We start from the raw sequence: 27,211 nt of genomic DNA, 5'->3' as shown, positions 1-27,211 counted from the left end.
ACTGAAACTTCCACCATGAATCATGGCTTTAGTTAGCGGCCCAATGTTCTTCTCTAACAATATGCATGCTCTAACCATTAAAGTGGTAGATCTCCCTTACTTCAGACAAGACGGACATGCATAGCAACTCACATGATATTCAACAAAGAGTTGATGGCGTCCCCAGGAACATGGTTACCGCACAACAAGCAACTTAATAAGAGATAAAGTGCATAAGTACATATTCAATACCACAATAGTTTTTAAGCTATTTGTCCCATGAGCTATATATTGCAAAGGTGAATGATGGAAATTTCAAAGGTAGCACTCAAGCAATTTACTTTGGAATGGCGGAGAAATACCATGTAGTAGTTAGGTATGGTGGACACAAATGGCATAGTGGTTGGCTCAAGGATTTTGGATGCATGAGAAGTATTCCCTCTCGATACAAGGCTTAGGCTAGCAAGGTTATTTGAAACAAACACAAGGATGAACCGGTGCAGCAAAACTCACATAAAAGACATATTGTAAACATTATAAGACTCTACACCGTCTTCCTTGTTGTTCAAACTCTTTACTAGAAATTATCTAGACCTTAGAGAGACCAATTATGCAAACCAAATTTTAGCAAGCTCTATGTATTTCTTCATTAGTGGGTGCAAAGTATATGATGCAAGAGCTTAAACATGAGCACAACAATTGCCAAGTATCACATTATCCAAGACATTCTACCAATTACTACATGTAGCATTTTCCGTTTCCAACCATATAACAATTAACGAAGCAGTTTCAACCTTCGCCATGAACATTAAAAGCTAAGAACACATGTGTTCATATGAACCAGCGGAGCGTGTCTCTCTCCCACACAAGCATTTATTCAAACAAAAACAAAAACAAGAAACATACAGACGCTCCAAGTAAAGTACATAAGATGTGACCGAATAAAAATATAGTTTCAAGAGAAGGAACCTCATAATTTGTCGATGAAGAAGGGGATGCCTTGGGCATCCCCAAGCTTAGATAATTGAGTCTTCTTGAAATATCCAGGGATGAACCACGGGGGCATCCCCAAGCTTAGAGCTTTCACTCTTCTTGATCATAGTATATCATCCTCCTCTCTTGACCCTTGAAAACTTCCTCCACACCAAACTCGAAACAACTCATTAGAGGGTTAGTGCACAATAAAAATTAACATGTTCAGAGGTGACACAATCATTCTTAACACTTCTGGACATTGCATAAAGCTACTGGACATTAATGGATCAAAGAAATTCATCCAACATAGCAAAAGAGGCAATGCGAAATAAAAGGCAGAATCTGTCAAAACAGAACAGTCCGTAAAGATGGATTTTATTAGGGCACCAGACTTGCTCAAATGAAAATGCCTAAATTGAATGAAAGTTGCGTACATATCTCGAGAATCACTCACGTAAATTGGCTTAATTTTCTGAGTTACCTACAGAGAATTAGACCCAGATTCGTGACAGACAAAGAAATGCATGTTCTCGCGCAGTAATCCAAATCTAGTATTTACTTTACTATCAAAGACTTTACTTGGCACAACAAAACACAAAACTAAGATAAGGAGAGGTTGCTACAGTAGTAAACAACTTCCAAGACACAAATATAAAACAAAGTTCTGTAGCAAAATAAACACATGGGTTATCTCCCAAGAAGTTCTTTCTTTATAGCCATTAAGATGGGCTCAGCAGTTTTAATGATGCACTCGCAAGAAATAGTATTTGAAGCAAAAGAGAGCATCAAGAAGCAAATTCAAAACAAATTTAAGTCTAACATGCTTCCTATGCATAGGAGTCTTGTAAATAAACAAGTTCATGAAGAGCAAAGTAACAAGCATAGGAAGATAAAACAAGTGTAGCTTCAAAAATTTCAGCACATAGAGAGGCATTTTAGTAACATGAAAATTTCTACAACCATATTTTCCTCTCTCATAATAACTTTCAGTAGCATCATGAGCAAACTCAACAATATAACTATCACATAAAGCATTCTTATCATGAGTCTCATGCATAAAATTATTACTCTCCATAGTAGGTGGCACCAAAAGACCACTATCCTTATAATCATCATAAATATGAGGCAAAGTATCATCAAAGAAAATTTTCTCCTCAATGCTTGGGGGACTAAAAAGATCATGAAAACCAGCTTCCCCAAGCTTAGAACTTTCTATATCATTATCAACAATGGTGTTCAAAGCGTTCATACTAATATTACTACCAGAGCATGCAAATAAGATTCCATAGGTTTTTTAATTTTCGCATCAAACCATCCATGTCTTAAATCGGAAATAGAATAAGAAGCTCACTCGTTGTCCATTATGCCAAACTAGTGTAAACAAGAAACAAAAAGATGCAATTGCAGGATCTAAAGGAAATAGCTTCGAGTACTTACAACGGCGAAAATAGCTTAGTAGCCGAGATCCGGAGTGTGAGTACCTTTTACCTTTCCTCCCCGGCAACGGCGCCAGAAAATAGCTTGATGTCTACGGGAGCTTCTATTCTTGTAGACAGTGTTGGGCCTCCAAGAGCGGAGGTTTGTAGAACAGCAGCAACTTTCCCTTAAGTGGATCACCCAAGGTTTATCGAACTCAGGGAGGAAGAGGTCAAAGATATCCCTCTCATGCAACCCTGCAACCACAAAGCAAGAAATCTCTTGTGTCCCCAACACACCTAATAGGTGCACTAGTTCGGCGAAGAGATAGTGAAATACGGGTGGTATGAATGAATATGAGCAGTAGTAATGGCGCCGGAAAATAGCTTGTTGGCGTGTGGTTGATGGTGGTAATATGGTAGCAGTAGTAACGCAGATAAAAAGTAAACAAGCAGCGATAGCGATATTTAGGAACAAGGCCTAGGGATTAGACTTTCACTAGTGGACACTCTCAACTTTGATCACATAACGAGAATAGATAAATGCATACTCTACACTCTTTTGTTGGATGATGAACACATTGCGTAGGATTACACGAACCCTCAATGCCGGAGTTAACAAGCTCCACAATTCAATGTTCATATTTAAATAACCTTAGAGTGCATGAAAGATCAATAAGACTAAACCAAGTACTAACATAGTATGCACACTCGTCACCTTCACACTATGTAGGAGGAATAGATCACATTAATACCATCATAGCAATAGTTAACTTCATAATCTACAAGAGATCATAATCATAGCATACACCAAGTACTAACACGGATGCACACACTGTCACCATTACACCGTGTAGGAGGAATAAAACTACTTTTAATAACATTGCTAGAGTAGCACATAGATAAATTGTGATACAAACACATTGCAATCATAAAGAGATATAAATAAGCACTTCACTATGCCATTCATAACAGTGAATAAGTATTCTATGAAATATAGCCTAAGAGACCCACACGGTGCACACACTGTCACCTTTACACACGTGGGATAAGGAGTCTCCGGAGATCACATAAGTAAAATTCACTTGACTAGCATAATGACATCTAGATTACAAGCATTATCATATGAATCTCAATCATGTAAGGCAGCTCATGAGATTATTGTATTGAAGTACATAGGAGAGAGATGAACCACATAGCTACCGGTACAGCCCCGAGCCCCAATGGAGAACTACTCCCTCCTCATGGGAACATCAGCGGTGATGAAGATGGCGGTGGAGATGGCAGCGGTGTCGATGGAGGAGCCTTCCGGGGGCACTTCCCCGCTCCGGCAGCGTGCCGGAACAGAGACTCCTGTCCCCCAGATCTTGGCTTCGCGATGGCGGCGGCTCTGGAAGGTTTCTCGTACCGTGGCTTTTTTCGTATCGAGGTTTTAGGTCGAGGGGCTTTATATAGGCGAAGAGGCGGCGTTAGAAGGTCAACGGGGCGACGACACCATAGGGCGGCGCGGCCAGGGCCTGGGCCGCGCCGGCCTATCATCTGGGGCCCCTGTGGCCCCCCTCTGGCGACTCTCGGGTGTTCTGGAAGCTTCGTGGAAAAATAGGATGCTGAGTCTTGATTTCGTCCGATTCCGAGAATATTTTCTTACTAGGATTTCTGGAACCAAAAACAGCAGAAAACATGAACTGGCCCTTCGGCATCTCGTCAATAGGTTAGTTCCGGAAAACGCATAAATATGACATAAAGTATGCATAAAACATGTAGATATCATCAATAATGTGGCATGAAACATAAGAAATTATCGATACGTCGGAGACGTATCCGTATCTATCGACCGAGACGGATAGGAAAAGAAGGGCGGGCTTCATGGGCGACATGGATTTTCCCTTCGCGGCTGCACAACCGACTCGTCCACGAAGACAGGAGGCGCTGACGCGTCGTCAGCATGCGCTGACGCGCGCGCAGTACAACGACGACCGTGACGACCACGACGACGACGCCTACGACGACGAGGACGACTACATCGAGGCCCTCACCTACCACAACAAGGAGGTGAAGGACGACAGCGACGACTACGTCACGGCCGTCTTCCACGAATGGCAGCAGGCCATGGCGGAGGGCCGCAATTTCGAGTTCCCGGAGAACATGACGCACGACGAGATGGTGAAGGTCGGCGTCCTCGTCTCCGAGAACGACGCGCCTGTGCAGCCGCCGCTGCCCCGCTACGCCACCGTCGTCATGCCGCCGGGCCTGTCGGAGGATGAAGCCCTTTGACGGGCGCTACAGGACTCTGCGGCGCAACAACCGCCGCCGTACAACCCCTGGGCTCCTCCTCCACCGCCGCCACAACCGTATCCCTGGGCGCCTCCACCGCCGCCACAGCCGTATCCCTGGGCGCCTCCACCGCCGCCACAGCCGTATCCCTGGGCGCCTCCACCGCCGCCACAGCCGCAGCCCTGGGCGCCTCCGCCTCCACCTCCAGCACCGCCGGCGCGCCCCGCGTACGCTCCCCCGGATGGCAACTGGCCGTGGGTGATACCGGAGCTCATCGTGCTCGACAGCGACGACGCGCAGCAGTAGGCGTTTCATGTTTTAACTATGTAAATTATGTTTCATGTTTAAAAAAAATGATCAGCCAAAAAATGCGTCGTGCCGCTGGAGCCACCCCAACGTAAATGGACGCCCGATCGGTTTCGACCATTTTAACCGACGCAAGCGGACGCTAAAATCAGCTTGTACGATTTGCGTGTCCGTGTTGAAGCTACGTGCTGTGGGCAGGCCTACGATGGGGACAGTACGGGCATGGCGTAATGAAGGGGCAAGAGAGTTTTTAGACTTTAGGCATGCGGTAAGCACAAAAAATAACGCCGTTGCCGGGGATCGAACCCGGGTCACCCGCGTGACAGGCGGGAATACTTACCACTATACTACAACGACTTTGATGCGCTTCCTTTGGCCTGCTCGTATATCATTTGACACAGCAAAAGACTGGCAGCAAAAATACACTACCCAGCAAAACAGAATGAGAACAACGGTTAAGAGTGCTTCTGATTTCTGAACATTCCAATGAGAGCGGAAAAACAACGAAATAATCTCTAACCAAAATTTCCAACATGGAGGTGAGTATATGTAGATACTTATGACTGTCTGCTAATGTACTGTGTTACACGAAAGAAAATGTGTTTAGCCATGTCAACACCGTCCAACAATTCAATCAAGGATACATGTTTCTGTGTGAGAGTACAAGAATGGGGAGAGGTGGGAGAGCCGAGGGGAAAAAAAGAGAGTGGCATCGCCTTCTTAATTGATCCAACCTTATTTTTGGCAAACAGTACATGTATTATACTACCTTTGCTTTTAAATAGACGTCTAAGATTTATCTAAATCTAGATATATGTAGATGCTACTCGATGTTTAAATACATTCAGACACTTCAAGCATCTATCTATTTATAGACGGAAGGAGTATTAAGTATGAAACAGAAGGTGGAACTAGAAAGTCCTACTTACATATTCATCCTCAACAGTAATTATTCGGTCTCTCCTATCTCCGGCACACTGTTCACGCGCGGCACACCGTTCACGCGCGCATATACAGTTTCCCATGAACAATGCACACATGTTACAATAATCTATTAACTTGAATTTTAATTATTTGATGGCAATTACTCGTAGTCACTGTTCAGGAATTCAGTAACTAGTAACAGCTCGGTCGGCCACTGAGTAGCGATTAATCGGTGAATCGGCCGATTAACTGGATTAATCGGTCGACCATTAATCGGTTGAGAAAACAGGACATAGCAAATATTTTGCCAACATATATATAGTTTTTTTTGAATATTATTTCGTACTCCCATGTTCCCAATGCAATTATAATCAAATATGCTACTGTAGACATAAAGGCATAGACAAGACTAAGAGGTGTAGAAATGGTACCAGGACGCCCTAGTCTGGTTGTCGATGCATCCAAACCTACAAAATGATAAACATACGACAGGTCGGGGATGGAGGGCGATGGGGGGCAGCTGAATGGGAGGGAATGGGGAGGAAGAAGGGAGGGCGGCGGTGGGTGGAGATGCCGGAGTTGGCCGGTGGTGGCTGAAGCCGCCGTAGATGCCAGCCGCCAGCAGCTGATACATCTCCGACGTATCGATAATTTCTTATGTTCTATGCCATATTATTGATGATACCTACATGTTTTATGCACACTTTATGTCATATTCGTGTATTTTCCGGAACTAACCTATTAACAAGATGCCGAAGTGTCGGTTCTCGTTTTCTGCTGTTTTTGGTTTCGTAAATCCTAGTAACGAAATATTCTCGGAATTGGACGAAACGAAGACCCAGGGGCCTATTTTTCCACCGGAGCTTCCGGAAGACCGAAGAACATACGAAGTGGGGCCACGAGGTGGCGACACCACAAGGCGGCGCGGCCCGGGGGGCCCGCGCCGCCCTATGGTGTGGCCCCTCGTCCGGCCCCCGACTCTTCCCTTCCGCCTACTTAAAGCCTCCGTCGCGAAACCCCCGATGCGAAAAACCACGATACGGAAAACCTTATCGAGACGCCGCCGCCGTCGATCCCATCTCGGGGATTCTGGAGATCTCCTCCGGCACCCTGCCGGAGAGGGGATTCATCTCCCGGAGGACTCTACACCGCCATGGTCGCCTCCGGAGTGATGAGTGAGTAGTCCACCCCTGGACTATGGGTCCATAGCAGTAGCTAGATGGTTGTCTTCTCCTCATTGTGCTTCATTGTTGGATCTTGTGAGCTGCCTAACATGATCAAGATCATCTATCCGTAATTCTATATGTTGTGTTTGTCGGGATCCGATGGATAGAGAATACCATGTCATGTTAATTATCAAGTTATTACATATGTGTTGTTTATGATCTTGCATGCTCTCCGTTACTACTAGAGGCTCGGCCAAGTTTTTACTTTTAACTCCAAGAGGGAGTATTTATGCTCGATAGTGGGTTCATGCCTGCATTGACACCGGGACAGGTGACGTAAAGTTCTAAGGTTGTGTTGTGTCTGTTGCCACTAGGGATAAAACATTGGCGCTATGTCCGAGGATGTAGTTGTTGATTACATTACGCACCATACTTAATGCAATTGTCTGTTGCTTTGCAACTTAATACTGGAAGGGGTTCGGACGATAACCCGAAGGTGGACTTTTTAGGCATAGATGCGGTTGGATGGCGGTCTATGTACTTTGTCGTAATGCCCAATTAAATCTCACTATACTTATCATGTCATGTATGTGCATTGTTATGCCCTCTCTATTTGTCAATTGCCCGACCGTAATTTGTTCACCCAACATGCTTTTATCTTATGGGAGAGACACCTCTAGTGAACTGTGGACCCCGGTCCATTCTTTTAATACTCGAAATACAAATCTGCTGCAATACTTGTTTTTCTATTTTCTCTCGCAAACAATCATCTTCCACACAATACGGTTAATCCTTTGTTACGGCAAGCCGGTGAGATTGACAACATCAACTGTTTCGTTGGGGCAAAGTACTTTGGTTGTGTTGTGCAGTTCCGCGTTGGCGCCGGAATCTCCGGTGTTGCGCCGCACTACATCCCGCCGCCATCAACCTTCAACGTGCTTCTTGGCTCCTCCTGGTTCGATAAACCTTGGTTTCTTTACGAGGGAAAACTTGCTGCTGTGCGCATCATACCTTCCTCTTGGGGTTGCCCAACGAACGTGTGAAATACACGCCATCAAGCATATTTTCCGGCGCCGTTGCCGGGGAACTGAAGAAAAGCTACACCACAAAGATCTCTAACTCCCACGTCAACTACACGCCAGCATATTTTCTGGCGCCGTTGCCGGGGAGATCAAGACACGCTGCAAGGGGAGACTCCACTTCTCAATCTCTTTACTTTGTTTTTGTCTTGCTTTATTTTATTTACTACTTTGTTTGCTGCACTTATATCAAAACACAAAAAAATTAGTTGCTAGCTTTACTTTATTTACTGTCTTGTTTGCCATATCAAAAATACAAAAAAAATTAGTTACTTGCATTTACTTTACTTATTTCATCATGTTTCCTTTCAATTTTACCACAAAAAACATACCGGTAGGACAAGGGTCTATAATTGGGAGGAACAATATAGAAGAATTTTTCACCCATGTTAGTACCATTGAAGATTTTGAAGATAGACACTTGGTAGAACTTGCTCCTACCTATGAAATTGCTGCTGCTGCTTTAGTTCGCTTATTGGAAACTAAATTTGTTAATCTCAATCCTATAATCCAACACATGTTCCTTACACTTAGTGATTTGGAAGAGGGGGAAAAGAAAGATTTTGTTTTAGAAACCCTTCTTAGAGAATTTGGTGGTCTAGCAAGAGAAGCTAGAAAAGTCTTCGCTAAATTTAATATGCTTGGTTCTCATACTAATTTTGTTAGTCTCCTTGAAAAAATGGATATGGATAGGATAAGGTACACTAATAATGCTAATGATGGTGGGGATATCAAAGCACCAATACCATGTAAACTCCTAGCTATGAATGATGCATTAGAACATAACTATGCTTGGCTTGTTCTCGAAAATTTGTTTGATGAGAGTAGCAAGCCCAAGACTAATGAAAAGGGAGACGCTGAAACTTATGTATCTAATATACTATGCATGGTTGAGAAAACTCCAAACCCCGCTGTAGATGCACCACCCTTTGATAATACTTGATATACACTTTCGCGCCTAGCCGAAAGGCGTTAAAGAAAAGCGCTTATGGGAGACAACCCATGTTTTTACTCCAGATATTTTTGTTTTATATTTGTGTCTTGGAAGTTGTTTACTACTGTAGCAACCTCTCCTTATCTTAGTTTTATGTTTTGTTGTGCCAAGTAAAGTCTTTGATAGAAAAGTAAGTACTAGATTTGGATTACTGCGCAGCTCCGGATTTCTTTTCTGTCACGAATCTGGGTCTATCTCCCTGTAGGTAGCTCAGAAAATTAAGCCAATTTACGAGCATGATCCTCAGATATGTACGCAACTTTCATTCAATTTGAGCATTTTCGTTTGAGCAAGTCTGGTGGCCTAATAAAATCCATCTTTACGGACTGTTCTGTTTTGACAGATTCTGTCTTTTATTTCGCATTGCCTCTTTTGCTATGTTGGATGAATTTCTTTGATCCACTAATGTCCGAGTAGCTTTATGCAATGTCCAGAAGTGTTAAGAATGATTGTGTCACCTCGAACATGTGAATTTTTATTATGCACTAACCCTCTAATGAGTTGTTTCGAGTTTGGTGTGGAGGAAGTTTTCAAGGATCAAGAGAGGAGTATGATGCAATATGATCAAGGAGAGTGAAAGCTTCTAAGCTTGGGGATGCCCTGTGGTTCACCCCTGCATATTATAAGAAGACTCAAGCGTTTAAGCTTGGGGATGCCCAAGGCATCCCCTTCTTCATCGACAACATTATCGGGTTCCTCCCCGAAACTATATTTTTATTCCGTCACATCTTATGCACTTTGCTTGGAGCGTCGATTTGTTTTTGTTTTTTTGTTTTGTTTGAATAAAATGGATCCTTGCATTCACTTTATGGGAGAGAGACACGCTCCGCTGTAGCATATGGACAAATATGTCCTTAGGCTCTACTCATAGTATTCATGGCGAAGTTTCTTCTTCGTTAAATTGTTATATGGTTGGAATTAGAAAATGCTACATGTAGTAACTCTAAAATGTCTTGGATAATTTGATACTTGGCAATTGTTGTGCTCATGTTTAAGCTCTTGCATCATATACTTTGCACCCATTAATGAAGAAATACTTAGAGCTTGCTAATTTGGTTTGCATATTTGGTTTCTCTAGAGTCTAGATAACATCTAGTATTGAGTTTTGAACAACAAGGAAGACGGTATGGAGTCTTATAATGTTTACCATATGTCTTTTATGTGAGTTTTGCTGTACCGTTCATCCTTGTGTTTGTTTCAAATAACCTTGCTAGCCTAAACCTTGTATTGAGAGGGAATACTTCTCATGCATCCAAAATACTTGAGCCAACCACTATGCCATTTGTGTCCACCATACCTACCTACTACATGGTATTTATCCGCCATTCCAAAGTAAATTGCTTGAGTGCTACCTTTAAAATTCCATCATTCACCTTTACAATATATAGCTCATGGGACAAATAGCTTAAAAACTATTGTGGTATTGAATATGTACTTATGCACTTTATCTCTTATTAAGTTGCTTGTTGTGCGATAACCATGTTTCTGGGGACGCCATCAACTATTCTTTGTTGGATATCATGTGAGTTGCTATGCATGTCCGTCTTGTCTCGAAGCAAGAGAGATCTACCACCTTCATGGTTGGAGCATGCATATTGTTAGAGAAGAACTTTGGGCCGCTAACTAAAGCCATGATTCATGGTGGAAGTTTCAGCTTTGGACACATATCCTCAATCTCATATGAGAATAATAATTGTTGCCACATGCTTATGCATTAAAGAGGAGTCCATTATCCGTTGTCCATGTTGTCCCGTATGGATGTCTAAGTTGAGAATAATCAAAAGCGAGAAATCCAAAATGCGAGCTTTCTCCTTAGACCTTTGTACAGAAGTGCATGGAGGTACCCCATTGTGACACTTGGTCAAAACATGTGCATTGCAAAGATCCGTAGTCCAAGTTAATTAGGACAAGGTGCGGGCACTATTAGTATACTATGCATGAGACTTGCAACTTGTAAGATATAATGTACATAACTCATATGCTTTATTACTACCGTTGACAAAATTGTTTCATGTTTTCAAAATAAAAGCTCTAGCACAAATATAACAATCGATGCTTTCCTCTTTGAAGGACCATTCTTTTACTTTTATGTTGAGTCAGTTCACCTATCTCTCTCCACCTCAAGAAGCAAACACTTGTGTGAACTGTGCATTGATTCCTACATACTTGCATATTGTACTTGTTATATTACTCTATGTTGACAATTATCCATGAGATATACATGTTACAAGTTGAAAGCAACCGCTGAAACTTAATCTTCCTTTGTGTTGCTTCAATACCTTTACTTTGATTTATTGCTTTATGAGTTAACTCTTATGCAAGACTTATTAATACTTGTCTTGAAGTACTATTCATGAAAAGTCTTTGCTATATGATTCACTTGTTTACTCATGTCATTACCATTGTTTTGATCGCTGCATTCACTACATATGTTTACAAATAGTATGATCAAGGTTATGATGGCATATCACTTCGAAATTATCTTTGTTATCGTTTTACCCGCTCAGGACGAGCAGAAACTAAGCTTGGGGATGCTTGATACGTCTCCGACGTATCGATAATTTCTTATGTTCTATGCCATATTATTGATGATACCTACATGTTTTATGCACACTTTATGTCATATTCGTGCATTTTCCGGAACTAACCTATTAACAAGATGCCGAAGTGCCGCTTCCTGTTTTCGCTGTTTTTGGTTTCGTAAATCCTAGTAACGAAATATTCTCGGAATTGGACGAAACGAAGACCCGGGGGCCTATTTTTCCACGGAGCTTCCGGAAGACCGAAGAACATACGAAGTGGGGCCACGAGGTGGCGACACCACAAGGCGGCGCGGCCGGGGGGCCCGCGCCGCCCTATGGTGTGGCCCCCTCGTCCGGCCCCCGACTCTGCCCTTCCGCCTACTTAAAGCCTCCGTCGCGAAACCCCCGATGCGAAAAACCACGATACGGAAAACCTATCGAGACGCCGCCGCCGCCGATCCCATCTCGGGGATTCGGAGATCTCCTCCGGCACCCTCGCCGGAGAGGGGATTCATCTCCCGGAGGACTCTACACCGCCATGGTCGCCTCCGTAGTGATGAGTGAGTAGTCCACCCCTGGACTATGGGTCCATAGCAGTAGCTAGATGGTTGTCTTCTCCTCATTGTGCTTCATTGTTGGATCTTGTGAGCTGCCTAACATGATCAAGATCATCTATCTGTAATTCTATATGTTGTGTTTGTCGGGATCCGATGGATAGAGAATACCATGTCATGTTAATTATCAAGTTATTACATATGTGTTGTTTATGATCTTGCATGCTCTCCGTTACTAGTAGAGGCTCTGGCCAAGTTTTTACTTTTAACTCCAAGAGGGAGTATTTATGCTCGCTAGTGGGTTCATGCCTGCATTGACACCTGGGCCAGTGACAGAAAGTTCTAAGGTTGTGTTGTGTTGTTGCCACTAGGGATAAAACATTGGCGCTATGTCCGAGGATGTAGTTGTTGATTACATTACGCACCATACTTAATGCAATTGTCTGTTGCTTTGCAACTTAATACTTGGAAGGGGTTCGGACGATAACCTCGAAGGTGGACTTTTTAGGCATAGATGCGGTTGGATGGCGGTCTATGTACTTTGTCGTAATGCCCAATTAAATCTCACTATACTTATCATGTCATGTATGTGCATTGTTATGCCCTCTCTATTTGTCAATTGCCCGACTGTAATTTGTTCACCCAACATGCTTTTATCTTATGGGAGAGACACCTCTAGTGAAGCTGTGGACCCGGTCCATTCTTTTAATACTGAAATACAAATCTGCTCGCAATACTTGTTTTACTATTTTCTCTGCAAACAATCATCTTCCACACAATACGGTTAATCCTTTGTTACGAGCAAGCCGGTGAGATTGACAACCTCACCTGTTTCGTTGGGGCAAAGTACTTTGGTTGTGTTGTGCGGGTTCCGCGTTGGCGCCGGAATCTCGGTGTTGCGCCGCACTACATCCCGCCGCCATCAACCTTCAACGTGCTTCTTGGCTCCTCCTGGTTCGATAAACCTTGGTTTCTTTCTGAGGGAAAACTTGCTGCTGTGCGCATCATACCTTCCTCTTGGGGTTGCCCAACGAACGTGTGAAATACACGCCATCAGCAGCAACGCAAGGGGCGGGAGGAGAGGCCAAACCCTAGCGATTTGGGAGTGTCGAGCGGGAGGCGCTGGTTGGGGTCACGGGCCAAGATATAAGCCAGCCCATACCCTTTCAGTTAAATGGTTTTGCCGATTATTCGGCCTGACAAGCGATTAATCGGTCTGACAACCAATTAACTGCCATTTAATCAGGGTGACCAGTTAACTCACCGAATACATGCTATTCGCGTCAGTAAGCCTCCGAGTAGCGATTAACTGGCCATTTAATCGGTGATTCGGCCGAATTCGTGAACAATGCTCGTAGTGCACAAACGGTGATTTTTCAGCGGTGTTTCTTCGATGCAAATCTTTAACTTCAACAATAATTCTCTGATTGTGGTTACCCAACAATAGTACTTTACCGAAAAATCCCAACAATGTTCCTTCGACGGTGCATGATCAGTTATCTCTAGATGTATTTTCTCGATGTTACCTCTTTAGCGTTAACTGCCTTCTTCCACGGGTATATTCAGAGTTCTCTTACTGTAACTTGGATACCCCACGTCAAAGCTAAGGCTTAGTCATCCAAAAATCTTCTAACAAACAAGAAGGTAGATAGAGGACTTTGTTGCTCACTCTTGTGGATCGGTTTCCGTCTGGCATACTAGATCACCCATAAGATCACTGCCATTCCTACAAAATCCATGTGATCAAGCGAATCAAGCATGGTAAAGATCCATTGCTTTGCAGCCGGTAACACACATGCTCAAGTGATGTCTGATCTCATCATCGACTAAGGACCAAACACATCTGGGCATAGTGGAGTCAATGAGGAAGTGCCTCCACGAATCCTCTGCACCACAAACATAGTGTCTATTTCTCTCTACAATATTTCTGTGATGGCAAGCATCGCCTTTCGAGAGGGATTGGTGTGCAAGCGCCAAAAGAAAATTCGTAGTTTAGAGGGCATTTCAACCTACCACATATTTGTCCAAAGCTTCTCCTCTTTCCCTTGGGTTGAGATCGCATGCATATTCTCAAGCCAATCTTCTCTTCTTCGTGCTATCTAGAAGACAATACACATATCACATTAAAAGAATGCCCGATCGCTCATAATGCCAAACCCATCATCATCGTGATACCGTAATCTCGACAGGATGCCATATGTTTTCTCAACATCCACCGGGAAACAAATATTCATCAAGAGTTGGTATGTTCCAAGAAGCCGATCCGTTGTTGATAAAAACAATCACTGGCCTGAACCGGAGGATTAATCTTCTTACAACCAGTAGGGCGTAGCATGTGATCACGCTGAATCTAATTATGTTCCAAGCATGTGTATTCTCTCCTGTTCTGATTCTTCGAATTAAACCCTACATGATAACGTCTCTTCTTTCTATCAAAGAATGCCAAGCCTACGAAGGGTGTGATCCAACTTGTGCTTCAAGAATATAGATCGATGGAAAATAGATAGCCTTGAGTATCTTTGCATAGAGAGTGCTTGGGTTTTGTAGAATACACCATGCCTATTTAGCTAGCAAGTCTAAGTTGAAAAGTTCAATACATCACGGAAACCCAATCCTCCAGAAGATTTCGTTGAGCACATGACTTCCCAAGAAACCAAACGTGTTCCCCGTTTGCCATCAATGCAACCCCACTAGAAGTTTCGAGTCAACAAATTAATGTGTAGACATAAACCCCTCGGTAGCATGAAATGTGACAGAGAAAGTCGGAATAGCATGGGCCACCGACTTTATGTGCACTTCCTTTCCTCCTACCGATAGCAATTAATGTAATAGCGAGCCTTGAATTCTTTTCTAAACTATGTCTTTGAGATACTTTGGCGCCATGCATTAAGGGAGCGGCCTACATCCGAAGGCATTCTAAGATACTTCTCATCTAGTGTTCAATTGGCACCTGAAGAGTACTCTTGATAGCATGGGCCACCGACTTTATGTGCACTTCCTTTCCTCCTACCGATAGCAATTAATGTAATAGCGAGCCTTGAATTCTTTTCTAAACTATGTCTTTGAGATACTTTGGCGCCATGCATTAAGGGAGCGGCCTACATCCGAAGGCATTCTAAGATACTTCTCATCTAGTGTTCAATTGGCACCTGAAGAGTACTCTTGATAGCATGGGCCACCGACTTTATGTGCACTTCCTTTCCTCCTACCGATAGCAATTAATGTACCAACGAGCCTTGAATTCTTTTCCGAACTCTGTCTTTGACATACTTTAAAGACGCCATGCATTAAGGGAGCAGCCTACATCCGAAGGCATTCCAAGATACTTCTCATCTAGTGTTCCATTTGGCACCTGAAGAGTACTCTTGATAGCTTGTTGTGTGGCTTCTACGCATCCTTTGCTAAAGAAGACGAATGACTTATCCAGATTCACTTGTTGACCTGATGTTGCACAATATTTCTCTCTGCCGGCTGGTTGTGGGCGCCACCTGTATACTTTCAAGGTGTGATGATTGACGGATTTGTTTTAGGAGGCTTGAAGGGCCATCTACTGCTATCAAGAACAAATAGGGGAGATTAGATCGCCTTGATGAATCCCTCAAGATGGACGGAATTCCTCTAATGGTGTACCATTGAAAAGAATCGAGAAGGAGACCGATGTTACCATTCTCATAAATGTATGTACCCATCGGTTATGAAATCCCACAAGGAGCATAATTGCTTGTAGGTAGTCCCATTGTACTCAATCTTACACAAATGTATGAAAGCGGAATGCTCCTTCAAAATGTTCTTCGGTAGTATGATTTTGAGCCTATTCGCTAACACCTTCGAAGCAATTTTACAGATTACGTTGCATATGCTAATTGGGCGGAATTGGCCAAGATCCTTTGGTTGTGCTACAACATAGTGAAGATTTGGTTGATGTTCTCATGACTGTCTTCTCTTCTCGAAATTTTCATAACAAACCGAGTCACCTCGTGTCCACGCAAGTGACTGGAGACTAGAAAGAAGAGTTCATGCTGTGGCAAGAGGTGTTTCGGCTCGCAGTGTCGATGCTGGTGGGTGACGGCCATAGTGCTGGTGTTTCGGCTAGCAACGACAACAGTGTTGCTTGATTTGGCTCATTTCATCCATACATTTGTGTAAGATTTGTCGCTACTTCTTCTAGACTATGCTGCTTTTGAACCAAGCACTATTGTCAAATTAAATTATCCATGTTCAAAGTTCAAAAAAAGTTGACGCATCGGCTAAAAACCCTAACAAATTGAGTTCTTGTTTTACGACAGTTTATGCATGGTGTGTTGTGCCTTGACAAAAGCTATGGAGTAAAACAAGTCTGATGATGATCGCAAGCTTGTGCTTCCAAGCGTAAAATAAATATGAGACATCTTTTTTAGAACGGAAAGAACATCTCTAGTTTTCCAAAACATGAAAAGTAAAAAAAGAAAAGGAAAAGCGTCTTCGTGTACCCAAGTTGTCATTCACATGTGAAGCAACCGTCTCCCCACGAAACCTTGGCGTGCTACTCACGAAGGTGAGCTATGATGAGCTATCCGAAATCTCCGAGAAAAATCTCTGTGGAAAATTTTCAAAACATGACCAAAGGCCTCGTACTCCAAGAGGAAATTGCACAAACCACCACCATTTGCTGTCTTCGTTGCGTAAAACACCACCTTTACATGTTTGTTGCAGAGAACACCACCTTTTGATGTAATATGTTGCACAGAGGTCCAAATCTGATATTGGAGTCAGATTAAGCTAATTAACTTCAAATTTGACAGCTGGCCCCATAAAACAGAGATGATGTGGCGTCCACCATATCATCTAGTGTGTTTTTAAACTATTTTGAAAAAAGAAAATCCAATAATTAAAAAAATATTAAAGAATAATTCTGGAAAAGTTTGAAACGAATATAACACGCCGTGTGAAATTTGTGTCACATTTTTAGATTCGGTCAACATTTGATGAAATTTTCAAAAAAAAAACAATATAAATATTCTAGCAATTAAAACAATATGACCTGAATAATTTGAAAAATAATGACATAATTTAGAGAAGTAAATCAGGGAGAAGATGAAGTTAAAGGTCTTTCATATTCACATATCTAGGGTCAGACGATAGCGTTTGAACCTAATTATTTACGATTGTGTTCCCTGTAAAAAAGACAAATTGCGATGCTATATTTTCATTACAGACAAGACACTGTTTTATCTTTTTTATCCAAGTCACAAAAATTGTTCTTTCATGCCGAAAATTTAGTGGGCCAACATAGAATATTCAAACATACAGGTGAATGTTTTCTCATATTTTTTTGAAAATTTCATCAAACACTAATCGAATCTAAAAAAATTGACACAAATTTCAGACGACATGTTAGATTCGTTTCAAACTTTCCCAGAATTATTCTTCAATAATGATTTAATTATTGGATTTTCTTTTTTTTAAAAGTTTGAAAACACACTAGATGACATAGTGGACGCCACATCATCTCTGTTTTATGGGGCCAGCTGTCAAATTTGAAGTTAATTAGCTTAATCTGACTCTAATATCAGATTTGGACCTCTGTGCAACATATTACATCAAAAGGTGGTGATCTCTGCAACAAATATGTAAATGTGGTGTTTTGCGCAACAAAGACAGCAAAAGGTGGTGATTTGTGCAATTTCCTCCGTACTCCAAACCTGGAACGGAGCCGACGCTCTTCCAGAAACTTCCAACCCCGTCCTAGACCGACGGATGCCACGGGCCCGCCACGCGTCGGCACGGCGACGGCTGGCCAACCTCGCGATCTCCACCCATCCCCATCCATCACCGCGTACGGGCCCACGACAAGAATGACAACCTCCCTGTCACGGCCGTTGCCCAGCGGCAGTAAACATCCCGTGCACCCACCCCGCACCTCTCCACACTCGCTTACAGGTGGGGCCTCACACGGCCGCGCACAGAACACGCGGCCCCGAACCACGGGAAAGGGGAGCGGCGGGCGACGGCAGAAAAGGCGTTGCTGAACAGAAGCGCTCGAGCAAACCCATAGAGGAGAGAGACGACAGCCATGGCGGAGCACAAGGAGGAGTCGGTGATGGACAAGATCTCGGAGAAGTTCCACGGGTCCTCCTCCTCCTCGTCGTCCGACTCGGACGGCGAGGGCAAGTCGGCATCCGCCGCGGCCGCCGTCAAGGCCAAGATCTACCGCCTCTTCGGCCGCGAGAAGCCCGTCCACTCCGTCCTCGGCGGCGGCAAGCGTGAGTACCCCACACCCCACCTCACCTCACCAGGCCCTTGCTGGTTACCTCTTGTTTTGCGCCGATGGGGTTTTTGTGGGACGCCCGTGTGGTGTGGAATCTGTAGATCCGGCCCGGCCGCATCGGGGTTTTGCCCGGCTTGTCTGAACGTGAAACTGCTCGTCCGTTGGCGAGCTTGCTTTAGTTCCCTCTCGATCGGAAACAGTTCCCTCATTAGCGCACACCAAACGTCCCGATCTGCGATGTTTCCCTCGATTCAAATTTCAGCGGCATTGTAGGAGGCCAGGATGGGGATACTACACTGGCAGATTGCTTCGATTTGTTCATGCCATGTAGCCTCCGTTCCTAAGTTGTTCTGAAGCGATTGTGGGGCTGCTCTCTAGGGTTTGAGCTGCAAAGCTCTATGCTTTCTGCGCTTCAACCTTGGACCAGATTCTTCGTTTGTCTGCTAGATACCCCTCTTAATTCGGGCCTTTTCTCTGCTGTGTGTGCTTATGGGTGTATGCTTTGCAGCTGCCGATCTCTTCCTGTGGAGGAACAAGAAGATCTCGGGCGGGGTGCTCGCGGGCGCCACCTCCATCTGGCTGCTCTTCGAGGTCCTGGAGTACCACCTCCTCACCCTCTTCTGCCACTGCCTCATCCTCACCCTCGGCACACTCTTCCTCTGGTCAAACGCATCTGCGTTCATCAACAAGTGAGCTTCTTTTAACTTCCCCTATTATTTGCACTGGTACTAGATATAGCATAATTCTCTTGTAATTCACACTGAGATCAGATATAGTAATATGATAATGCCTCATTACTACAACCTGAATATCTGTTTGGCTTATGTGTATTTACACTGAGCAGATGATCCTCTTTTTTTGCCTTGAATTAACTTGTTCCTAGTCCTAAATATCTATAAATGGTACAACAGGTTTTAAATCACTGCTTGCATTCAACTTCTGTTGCAATTCACACTAAAATCAGATATAGTAATGTGACAATGCCTTGCCGAACCTGAATATTGGTTTGGCTTATGTGCAATTACGCTGAGCAAATGATCCTCTTTTGCCTGGAATTAACTTGTTCCTAGTTCTAGATATCTGTAGATGGTATACAGATTGATTGTGGCTGTAAATCTCTGCTTGCATCTACTTTCAGGGCCCCTCCTAACATTCCCGAGGTGAAGATCACGGAGGACCTGGCTGTCAATGTTGCCCGCTCGCTGAGATATGAGATCAACAGGGGCTTCGCTAGCCTGAGGGCGATTGGTCAAGGCCGTGACCTAAAGAAATTCCTGATTGTACGTTTAATTGGTTGCATGACTTTGTTCTGTTTAGCATTCGCTGTTTGTGGCTTCGTTATGTGACCAAAGCACTTGCTATGTTGTCTCTTTGTTCTCAGGTGATTGCAGGTCTGTGGATTCTCTCTGCTCTTGGGAGCTGCTGCAATTTCCTGACCTTGTTCTACATAGGTAATGTTCTTCGCTACTACACCCTAAACTTGCAGATGTGCAATAACTGTTCTACATAGGTAATGTTCTACATAGGTAATGCTTTACTCATTATCGCTTTCTTGCTTGCAGTCTTCATGGTGCTCTACACTGTGCCGGTTCTGTACGAGAAGTACGAGGACAAGATCGATGCTTTTGGAGAGAAGGCCATGGTCGAACTGAAGAAGTACTATGCCATCTTCGATGAGAAGTGCCTGTCTAAGATTCCCAAGGGTCCGTCGAAAGACAAGAAGCATTAGAGTGGTGGAGAGAGTATCTGCGCAGATTTATCTTCTCTGCTGATCACTACTCCTCGGTTTTCAAGGATGGTTGTGATTCCATATCTGTAGTTGATAGTAGGTACCTGTTTGGTCAAATCCTGGCACGGTCAGTAGTCAACTAGTCGTGACCGTGCCTGCTTCTACGAACTTATGTTATGCCAGCTTTTGCTCTATAACCTATCTTGGGAGTGGTTTAAGGTAGCATCCTCAATTGCAACTTGTCTGTGTTAGAATGCTACTATCAGTGGGAGTCATGTTAGTGGTATGAGGAGACTTGCTATAATGTGGTTCTTTGGTGCTAGATATGCATGTTACCCCTGGGGTTTAAATTATTCGTTGTTTTTGTGCATCTCTTTGGCTTGACATGTCATGTCTTTGTGCCAAAGCTGCTGGTTTAATTTTCTCACGTCAACATGCAGTCCCTCTGTAGTTATAATACTGACAACGGTATTGTAGCAGAACATTTACGTTTTCATCCGAATTGCAGTCCAAAACTTACTCAAAGATGTGAAGCGCACTTCAAAATGATCTGTACACGTTGCTTGGTGGAGACTCAAATAGCAAACAAAGTATCGAGTGGAAGGCTTGGCGGCTACTTTGGGGTTTGATCACGCTTTTGGTGTGGGAAGCTGTGGTCGTAGTATATCTTCAGAATTACTATCTGTATGAACAGTAGCTCTTGTTCTATTGACAACATCATTGTAGCAGAAGGTCCAAGTTTTCGTTGAGCTTTTCTCCTACTAGTAGTGAATTACAACAGTGCGTCTAAGCATACAACTTAAGAAACCACCAGAAATTCAAATGGTATACAGAGAAGGCTATGACACATTTACATGCCAACTCACTCAACATGAGAATTCCAAAACCGTCTGGGCACATTATCTTCAGAATCACTATCTTTATCATCATTATCGGATGATGAAGATGGCTGATCATGAGCATTCAATATGTAACAAGCAACCTGGCCCGTGAAAGAGTGAAATCAGATTATTAAATGTACAACAGAATATCAGATGAAAGAGCAGAGCAAAATGGTGTAAAAGTAACAATGACTCGATTGATCAATCAGAAAATGGCTATTACGGTTAGCAAGTTTCTAACGCAATGTTTAATGGTAAACAGAAAATAAAATCTATGAACCATTTATGTGTAAACTTAAACCGACCACACAAACAAAGTATTGACCATACAAGGTAGAAACACTTACTGCATAGGGTAATAGAGGCACTACTTTTACTTCATCCTTTCCATTTTTGAGACAATGGTGTGGAGCGGCGCATGTCAAGCTGCTCAGCCAAAGAATTGAACGACATTGTCGACATATTGCTCTATTTGATGCAGAACTCCAGTTTATATATTCTGTAGTAACAATAATTCAGCCATGTTTAGAGGGGATCATTATAAAATCGTGAGTGCAAATTACATCGAGAATACTAGAATAAGAGAGAATCACCTGCATGCTTCTTGTGGAAAACCTCTTTCCAGTTCAAATTGGGATCATGAAATACTGGATCGGCGCTACTCTGCACAACAAGACCATGACTGTTCTGTACACTGGATATAGGCATGCTGCCGGAACTCACGTCGGATATGCTAAAGAAAAGGGAGTAGTTCATTTTCCATAGTTCATTGTCGTTTGCCGATGAATTCCATGACCTTCTAGGAGATAAGAAAGTGTCAATGACAGAATTAGCGAATGTTTGGAAATAGTATATGTACAGGAGAGAAGAAAAGAATACCAGCAAACGAGACCAGCTGCTACCAGAGAACGCATGTCCAGAAAACTGAAGATATGAACAAGTACATCATGTGGTATGTGTGGAGGACCTGTTTATGAGGTTCAACATAAACATCACGATGACTAGTTATTAATAAAAATTTGTAAGCGCATCCTGCTAAATATTGACAGGAAGCTGCAGCTTAAGATACATATAATATGAGGATAATGATCAGCTTTAACTTAAGCTGGAGTTTATACTTGTGAATTATATCATCCTTGAAAAATATTCAAACATAATAGTTGAGTGAAGCACACAGTAGGCGGATGCCATTTTCATTGCAGTATTTCAGCACAAGATAAAATCATAGTAGCCATGTTTCCGGTACGATAGGAACGAGGGACGGGAACGAGGGACGGGATTCGAAGGCTGGGAAAAATAGGAAACGGAGGGGGTAGACATCTCTGATACGTTCGGTTCATGGCCGGGACGCGACTCTGACAGTTCCGGGACGACGACTCTGGAACGATAGACGGGATCGAGCAACTACTAACCGAGGAAAGAAATCAAACTGGGCCTATATTACTCATGCGTGATTCCTATACCAGGGATATTAGTTCTGGACTTCTGACTGAACCTGTACGGGCCTTAACAGCCATACCAAGCCCAGGAAAATAATACATCTGCCATACTTCACCGATCCAATCTCCTTTGACTCTGTTGCGGCCGAACAAGACTTACGTGAATCCCTCTCGTTCCTTGATTTCTGGAGTCAGCGTTCCCGGTAAGAATCGTGCCGTCTCCTGCACCGTCCCCGACTCTGAATCCGGGACGACGATCCCGAGTCAGGGAACGGCCCACCGTACTGCGTTCCCGGCTACTATGGATAAAATAAGTAGCGAGCGCAGTAGTTCCCTACATTTATCTATGGTCCTCTGCTGGTGGTTTCTACTTGCAATTTTACTAAGCAGGGAGACATTAATGCATTTGCACATCTGAGAAGGAACCTAACATACCTGGCTCCTCTTGAACTCTAGCACGTCTTTTGTGTGCAATAACAGAGCACTTGAACTCTGAAACAGCTTGTGACTTCTTTTGCTTTGGTAGTGAAACTTCTACAGCTTGGAGAAGACCATTGGCTGCCGCTAATGCATATCCTGTCTGCACACTATGGGAAATAACGTGTTACTACGGAAAGATAAAGTCAAGTCGAAAACAAAACACACCATGCTAGTAACAATAAATGGCAATGGAGTCATAGAATAAAGTTTGATGTGAGACTTCCACCTCAATTCCATGCATAATTTAATGACACAGATGACTGTAATCTTTATTGTACAATGAGGCAACTATATACTACAATAGAGTAACACACTGATTGCATACCATAGATGACTGTAATCTTTATTGTACAATAAACCAATATATGCAACATATAACACACTGATCGCATACCATAGATTAGATTATGACCATAACAAAGAGAGCCTCATGAATCATAAGATATTTCCAAATTACAAAACATGGATGAAGAGTGACAATATTACCAACTGAACATAATCCAAACTACAATGACACCAAAAAACGTTTTTGAACAGCACAAATAAAATCGAGAAGATAACTTGAGCCAATTTTAGTTATTAAGCCACCTCCCCCCTTCTCATGGTCCATGTGTGTTTTGGGTTTCCGTTCTATTCAGATTGATTCCAAGACAGTTGGGCATGTCTATTCCCTTGGACAAACTTTGCTTAGAATCAATAGTCCATTATGCACCAGACGAATTTAAAAGCCAGTGCAATGTTGTCTACAAAACATAGACTATCAAGTATCAACACTAATGTTGCCTACAAACATAGATTATCAAGTATCTACACTACCTTTATTTTTCATATCACTGTGGGTTCATTTGTTACCCGAGCTCTATAAATTTCCAGCTACAATTTGCTCATGATAAGACATTGCCCGCATAGAAAATTCCACCAACAGTTAATTTTTTTTTTTGAAACGAGGCAAAAGCTTTGCCTTTCATTGATATAGGAGAAAAGAGTTGGCCCGTTTATGAGGAAAACTGGCCGAAAAAACCGTTACAACACGACACCACACGCCAGCCCCGAGGCTGCGCTCCACACGGGTCGACGACCATCCAGGTCGACACCACACCTCAACGCAACAGGCGGAGGCGAAAGACCGGAGCCACCGCTCCAACTACCACGCCGGCCCCAAGGCCGCGCCCCGCCTGACCGAAGACGAACCCGACTCCGCCGAACCACCAAAACACTCCACAAGTCCCTCTGTCCGGTGGACATCCAAAGCGAGGCCCCAAGAGGCAAAGCGACACGAGAGCGCCGCCCACGCCCGATCCCGCGAGGGGTCTAGAGTTTCCCCCGGAGAGCCCGAGTGGAGAACAAGAAACTCCCGCTTCGACGACGCCTTCAAGAAGTATGTGGCGCCCACGGGCGTCACCGTCATCGGTCCTGGCCGGCCGCCAAGACAGAGCTTTCGCCCAGCAAAGAGTTCCAAGACCTCGCGCCCGCCCAACAGTTAATTACAGAGCTATTCGAATGTTCGCACATAATTGAAATATAGCTAAGAGGATAGCCGCACAAAGTTAATCTCAGAGCGATTGCCGAAATTTACGCGCATAAATAGCCCTGGACAGGAGGACAACATCGAATTAGCATGCAGAGTTCCACAATTGGAAGTTTGGAACGGAATCATCCGGGCCTATTCAAGGGAGCAAATCCCAATTTCTCCACGCGATAATCCGCCGTCAATCGCACCGGCGGATCCGCGAGGGAAGAGCGCACGAAATTCGACGGAATTGTGCACATCTGGGGGCGCGAGAAGAGGACTTACACAGGGAGGAGGCGAAACGCGATTAGCACGTCGCCGGCGACGAGGGCCTGGGCGGCCTTGGGGAGGTCCGCGTACCCGTGGCGCAGGAGCTCGGCCAGCTCGCAGCACGCCGTCGGGTAGTCCCACGGCCGCGACAGCGCGGCCGCTATCCCCATCTCCGTGTACCTCTTCACCACCGCCGTCTCCTGTCGCCGCGCCACCAACCGCTGTGGCGCCCGCCTCCGCACCGGCATCGCCGCTCAGAACACGGGGCCCTTGCCTGTGAATCCGCCACGGCACCGGTGGCCTGAACAGTGACACGACCACGGCCTCCGCCTCGCGTGCAGCTGGGCTGTACGCCCGTTTTGGGAATCGGGTAGTGAAACTATATTGGGGTGCCCGTATACCGCGCTCAGTAGCGTGTCCGAAGGACGCATCGCCTTCAATCCCGGTGAGCCGGTCCATTAACTGTTCGCTCGCAAAAGGAGTAGTATAATGTTTATTCGTTTTGTACACTATCTACTCCATCCCTCCGTGCAGAATTATAAGACGTTTAGGATTTCAGGTTCAACTTTTTCCATGTTACGAAATAATATGACTTTCCTGTTTTGTCCTCGCCGCGTCGCGCATGGACGACCACGTTCCCCACTCTCTCCCCTCTCAATCATTCCCCACCCTCGTTTCCACTCTCCTCGCTCGCTCCTCCATGTCGCAGCACCCCATCGCCGGCATCATCTTTCGATCGCGCCCCACCTCATCGCCGGTGTCTTCTTCCTCTTGTGCCCCCGCGGCGCCGCCTTGCTCCCCACCACCCTGTTTCCTCTCGCATCCCACCCTCAACGACGCGGGTAGTCAGAGCTCAAAGGTTGCATTTTTTCTCTGGCTACGTTCTCCTGGGTGAAGAGGCACTACTCCGGCGTAGATCTGCGTGCGCCAGCGATGTATTGCTGGGCGGGAGGCCCTGGATTTGTGTGCGCCAGCAACGTATTGTTGGGCGGAAGGCCCTGGATTTGCGTGCGTCGACGATGTGCTGGAGCGCAAGGATGAGTCTCCTTCGTAGCTTTGTTTCACTTCTCCTATCCAATCCGGCAACAACTTGCTCCTGGATCCGCCTCAGGAGCAACTGGAGCACAACACGTCGAAACCGCAGGAGGGTGGCGGTAGAGGGACTGTGGGAGATCTCAAAGGTGACCCGCATAGCTGAGGCAAGGCGAGGAAGGAGGGAGAGACCGTCGCGGATGCCATCGGCGGCCGCGGAAGATCTGGCTGGTGTTCTCGGACGTGGGGTTCGGTTTCTCGTCCTAGTCGCCGCCGGGTACTCGCCTGCCTTCTCCATGTCGCATGCTGGTGCCGTCACTGCCTGCCGGTGCAGCCTACGACGCCATCCACGCCCATTTGGTGAGTACCTCTGACTCTCTCCCCTCCCACTTCCTTGGGCCCCTTTAGTTTGGTTCTCCTACTTCTTGCGCCATGATTTTAGCATAGTTCGATCTGAGACCTTTTTTTTCCACCATACTTATGTATCGTCTTTGTTCCTACAGTTTCTGCAGCTTCTGATGGTGTCAAGGCGTGGGAAATACTGAAAGAAAAATCATTCAAGATAGACCTTGTTCTAACTGAAGTCGAACTTCCTTTGATGTCTGGGTTCTTGCTACTCTCCACGATCATGGAGCATGACGCTTGCAAGAATATCCCTGTTATAAGTATGTGCTCGATTTATGTCGTGTTTGATGAGGCGTGCTTCAATGTCCCCCCTCCCAACCAAATTTGAAGGGGTAAATGTGCGTTTAAATATAGATGATTTCATCCCAAAAACCGAATATTTCTGAGAAAGGCTGGACCATATAATCCGTGAATTTCATGACTAATCTCACCAATCACCTGAGAATCCATGACCGTCGATGCGACTCTGATACCTGCCACAGTCGTATGTGTGGCTCCCCAGCTCGGCGGCGGCGGCCACCATGTCGCGGCGAGCGGTGGGCTTGCTTTTCCGCGTGGCTCCCCAGCTCGGCATCGACGGCCTCCAGAACGCGGTGAGCGGCGGGCTTGATTTTCAACGTGGCTCCCTAGCTCGGCGGCAGCGGCCTCCATGGCGAGGCGAGCAGGGAGCTTGCTACGTCTGCGTGATACTCAGTCGACAGAAACGACCTCGCTAAATACGTGCGGGCGGTGACCTTGCTAGGCACGGTAGGCGGCAGCCCCGCTAGGTCCGGCCTCCGCCATGAAGGGAAAAGGACCCGTTAATTACATATTAACCGATGTGTTAATGGCATATTTATCCTTTTCTGTTAATCGTTAATTAAACATATTGTATCCCATCACACCCTGTACATGTTTGCTCATGAACCAAACACACACGTTAAGTCAACCCACGAAGGGATATCACCGTCCAAATAGAACAAAGTATACAGGGGGGGGGGACACCGGAGTGTTTGATTGAAAAAGTGGCGGCCGGCAGAAATGGGGAATG

At 44.6% G+C, this 27,211-nt stretch overlaps 2 protein-coding genes and 1 non-coding gene across 3 annotated transcripts; 1 reads left to right on the top strand and 2 right to left on the bottom strand.

The window, feature by feature from the left end:
• Nucleotides 1-5,234: 5,234 nt before the first annotated feature.
• On the bottom strand, nucleotides 5,235-5,306 carry TRNAD-GUC. The gene has a single exon. It is a non-coding gene; the product is annotated as a tRNA-Asp (tRNA).
• A 12,934-nt stretch (nucleotides 5,307-18,240) lies between these two features.
• LOC124649090 (reticulon-like protein B1) lies at nucleotides 18,241-20,515 on the top strand. The gene is made up of 5 exons (XM_047188764.1): nucleotides 18,241-18,430; nucleotides 18,944-19,124; nucleotides 19,574-19,715; nucleotides 19,817-19,886; nucleotides 19,998-20,515. Exons 1-5 carry the CDS (start codon nucleotides 18,241-18,243, stop codon nucleotides 20,162-20,164), a joined length of 750 nt encoding a protein of 249 aa, XP_047044720.1. The 3' UTR covers nucleotides 20,165-20,515.
• A 369-nt stretch (nucleotides 20,516-20,884) lies between these two features.
• On the bottom strand, nucleotides 20,885-24,992 carry LOC124649344 (F-box protein At5g52880-like). Its single transcript, XM_047188993.1, has 6 exons — nucleotides 24,760-24,992; nucleotides 22,920-23,071; nucleotides 21,925-22,012; nucleotides 21,639-21,841; nucleotides 21,393-21,544; nucleotides 20,885-21,146 (listed from the first exon to the last, which is right to left on the bottom strand). The coding sequence occupies exons 1-6, from the start codon at nucleotides 24,990-24,992 to the stop codon at nucleotides 21,027-21,029; spliced, it is 948 nt and encodes a 315-aa protein (XP_047044949.1). The 3' UTR covers nucleotides 20,885-21,026.
• Nucleotides 24,993-27,211: the final 2,219 nt, after the last annotated feature.

This window comes from Lolium rigidum, chromosome 4 (assembly GCF_022539505.1).
Source record: "Lolium rigidum isolate FL_2022 chromosome 4, APGP_CSIRO_Lrig_0.1, whole genome shotgun sequence".
Lineage (NCBI taxonomy): Eukaryota > Viridiplantae > Streptophyta > Magnoliopsida > Poales > Poaceae > Lolium > Lolium rigidum.
The sequence above is the reverse complement of the archived record's forward strand: the minus strand, read 5'-3'. Positions and strand labels throughout refer to the sequence as shown.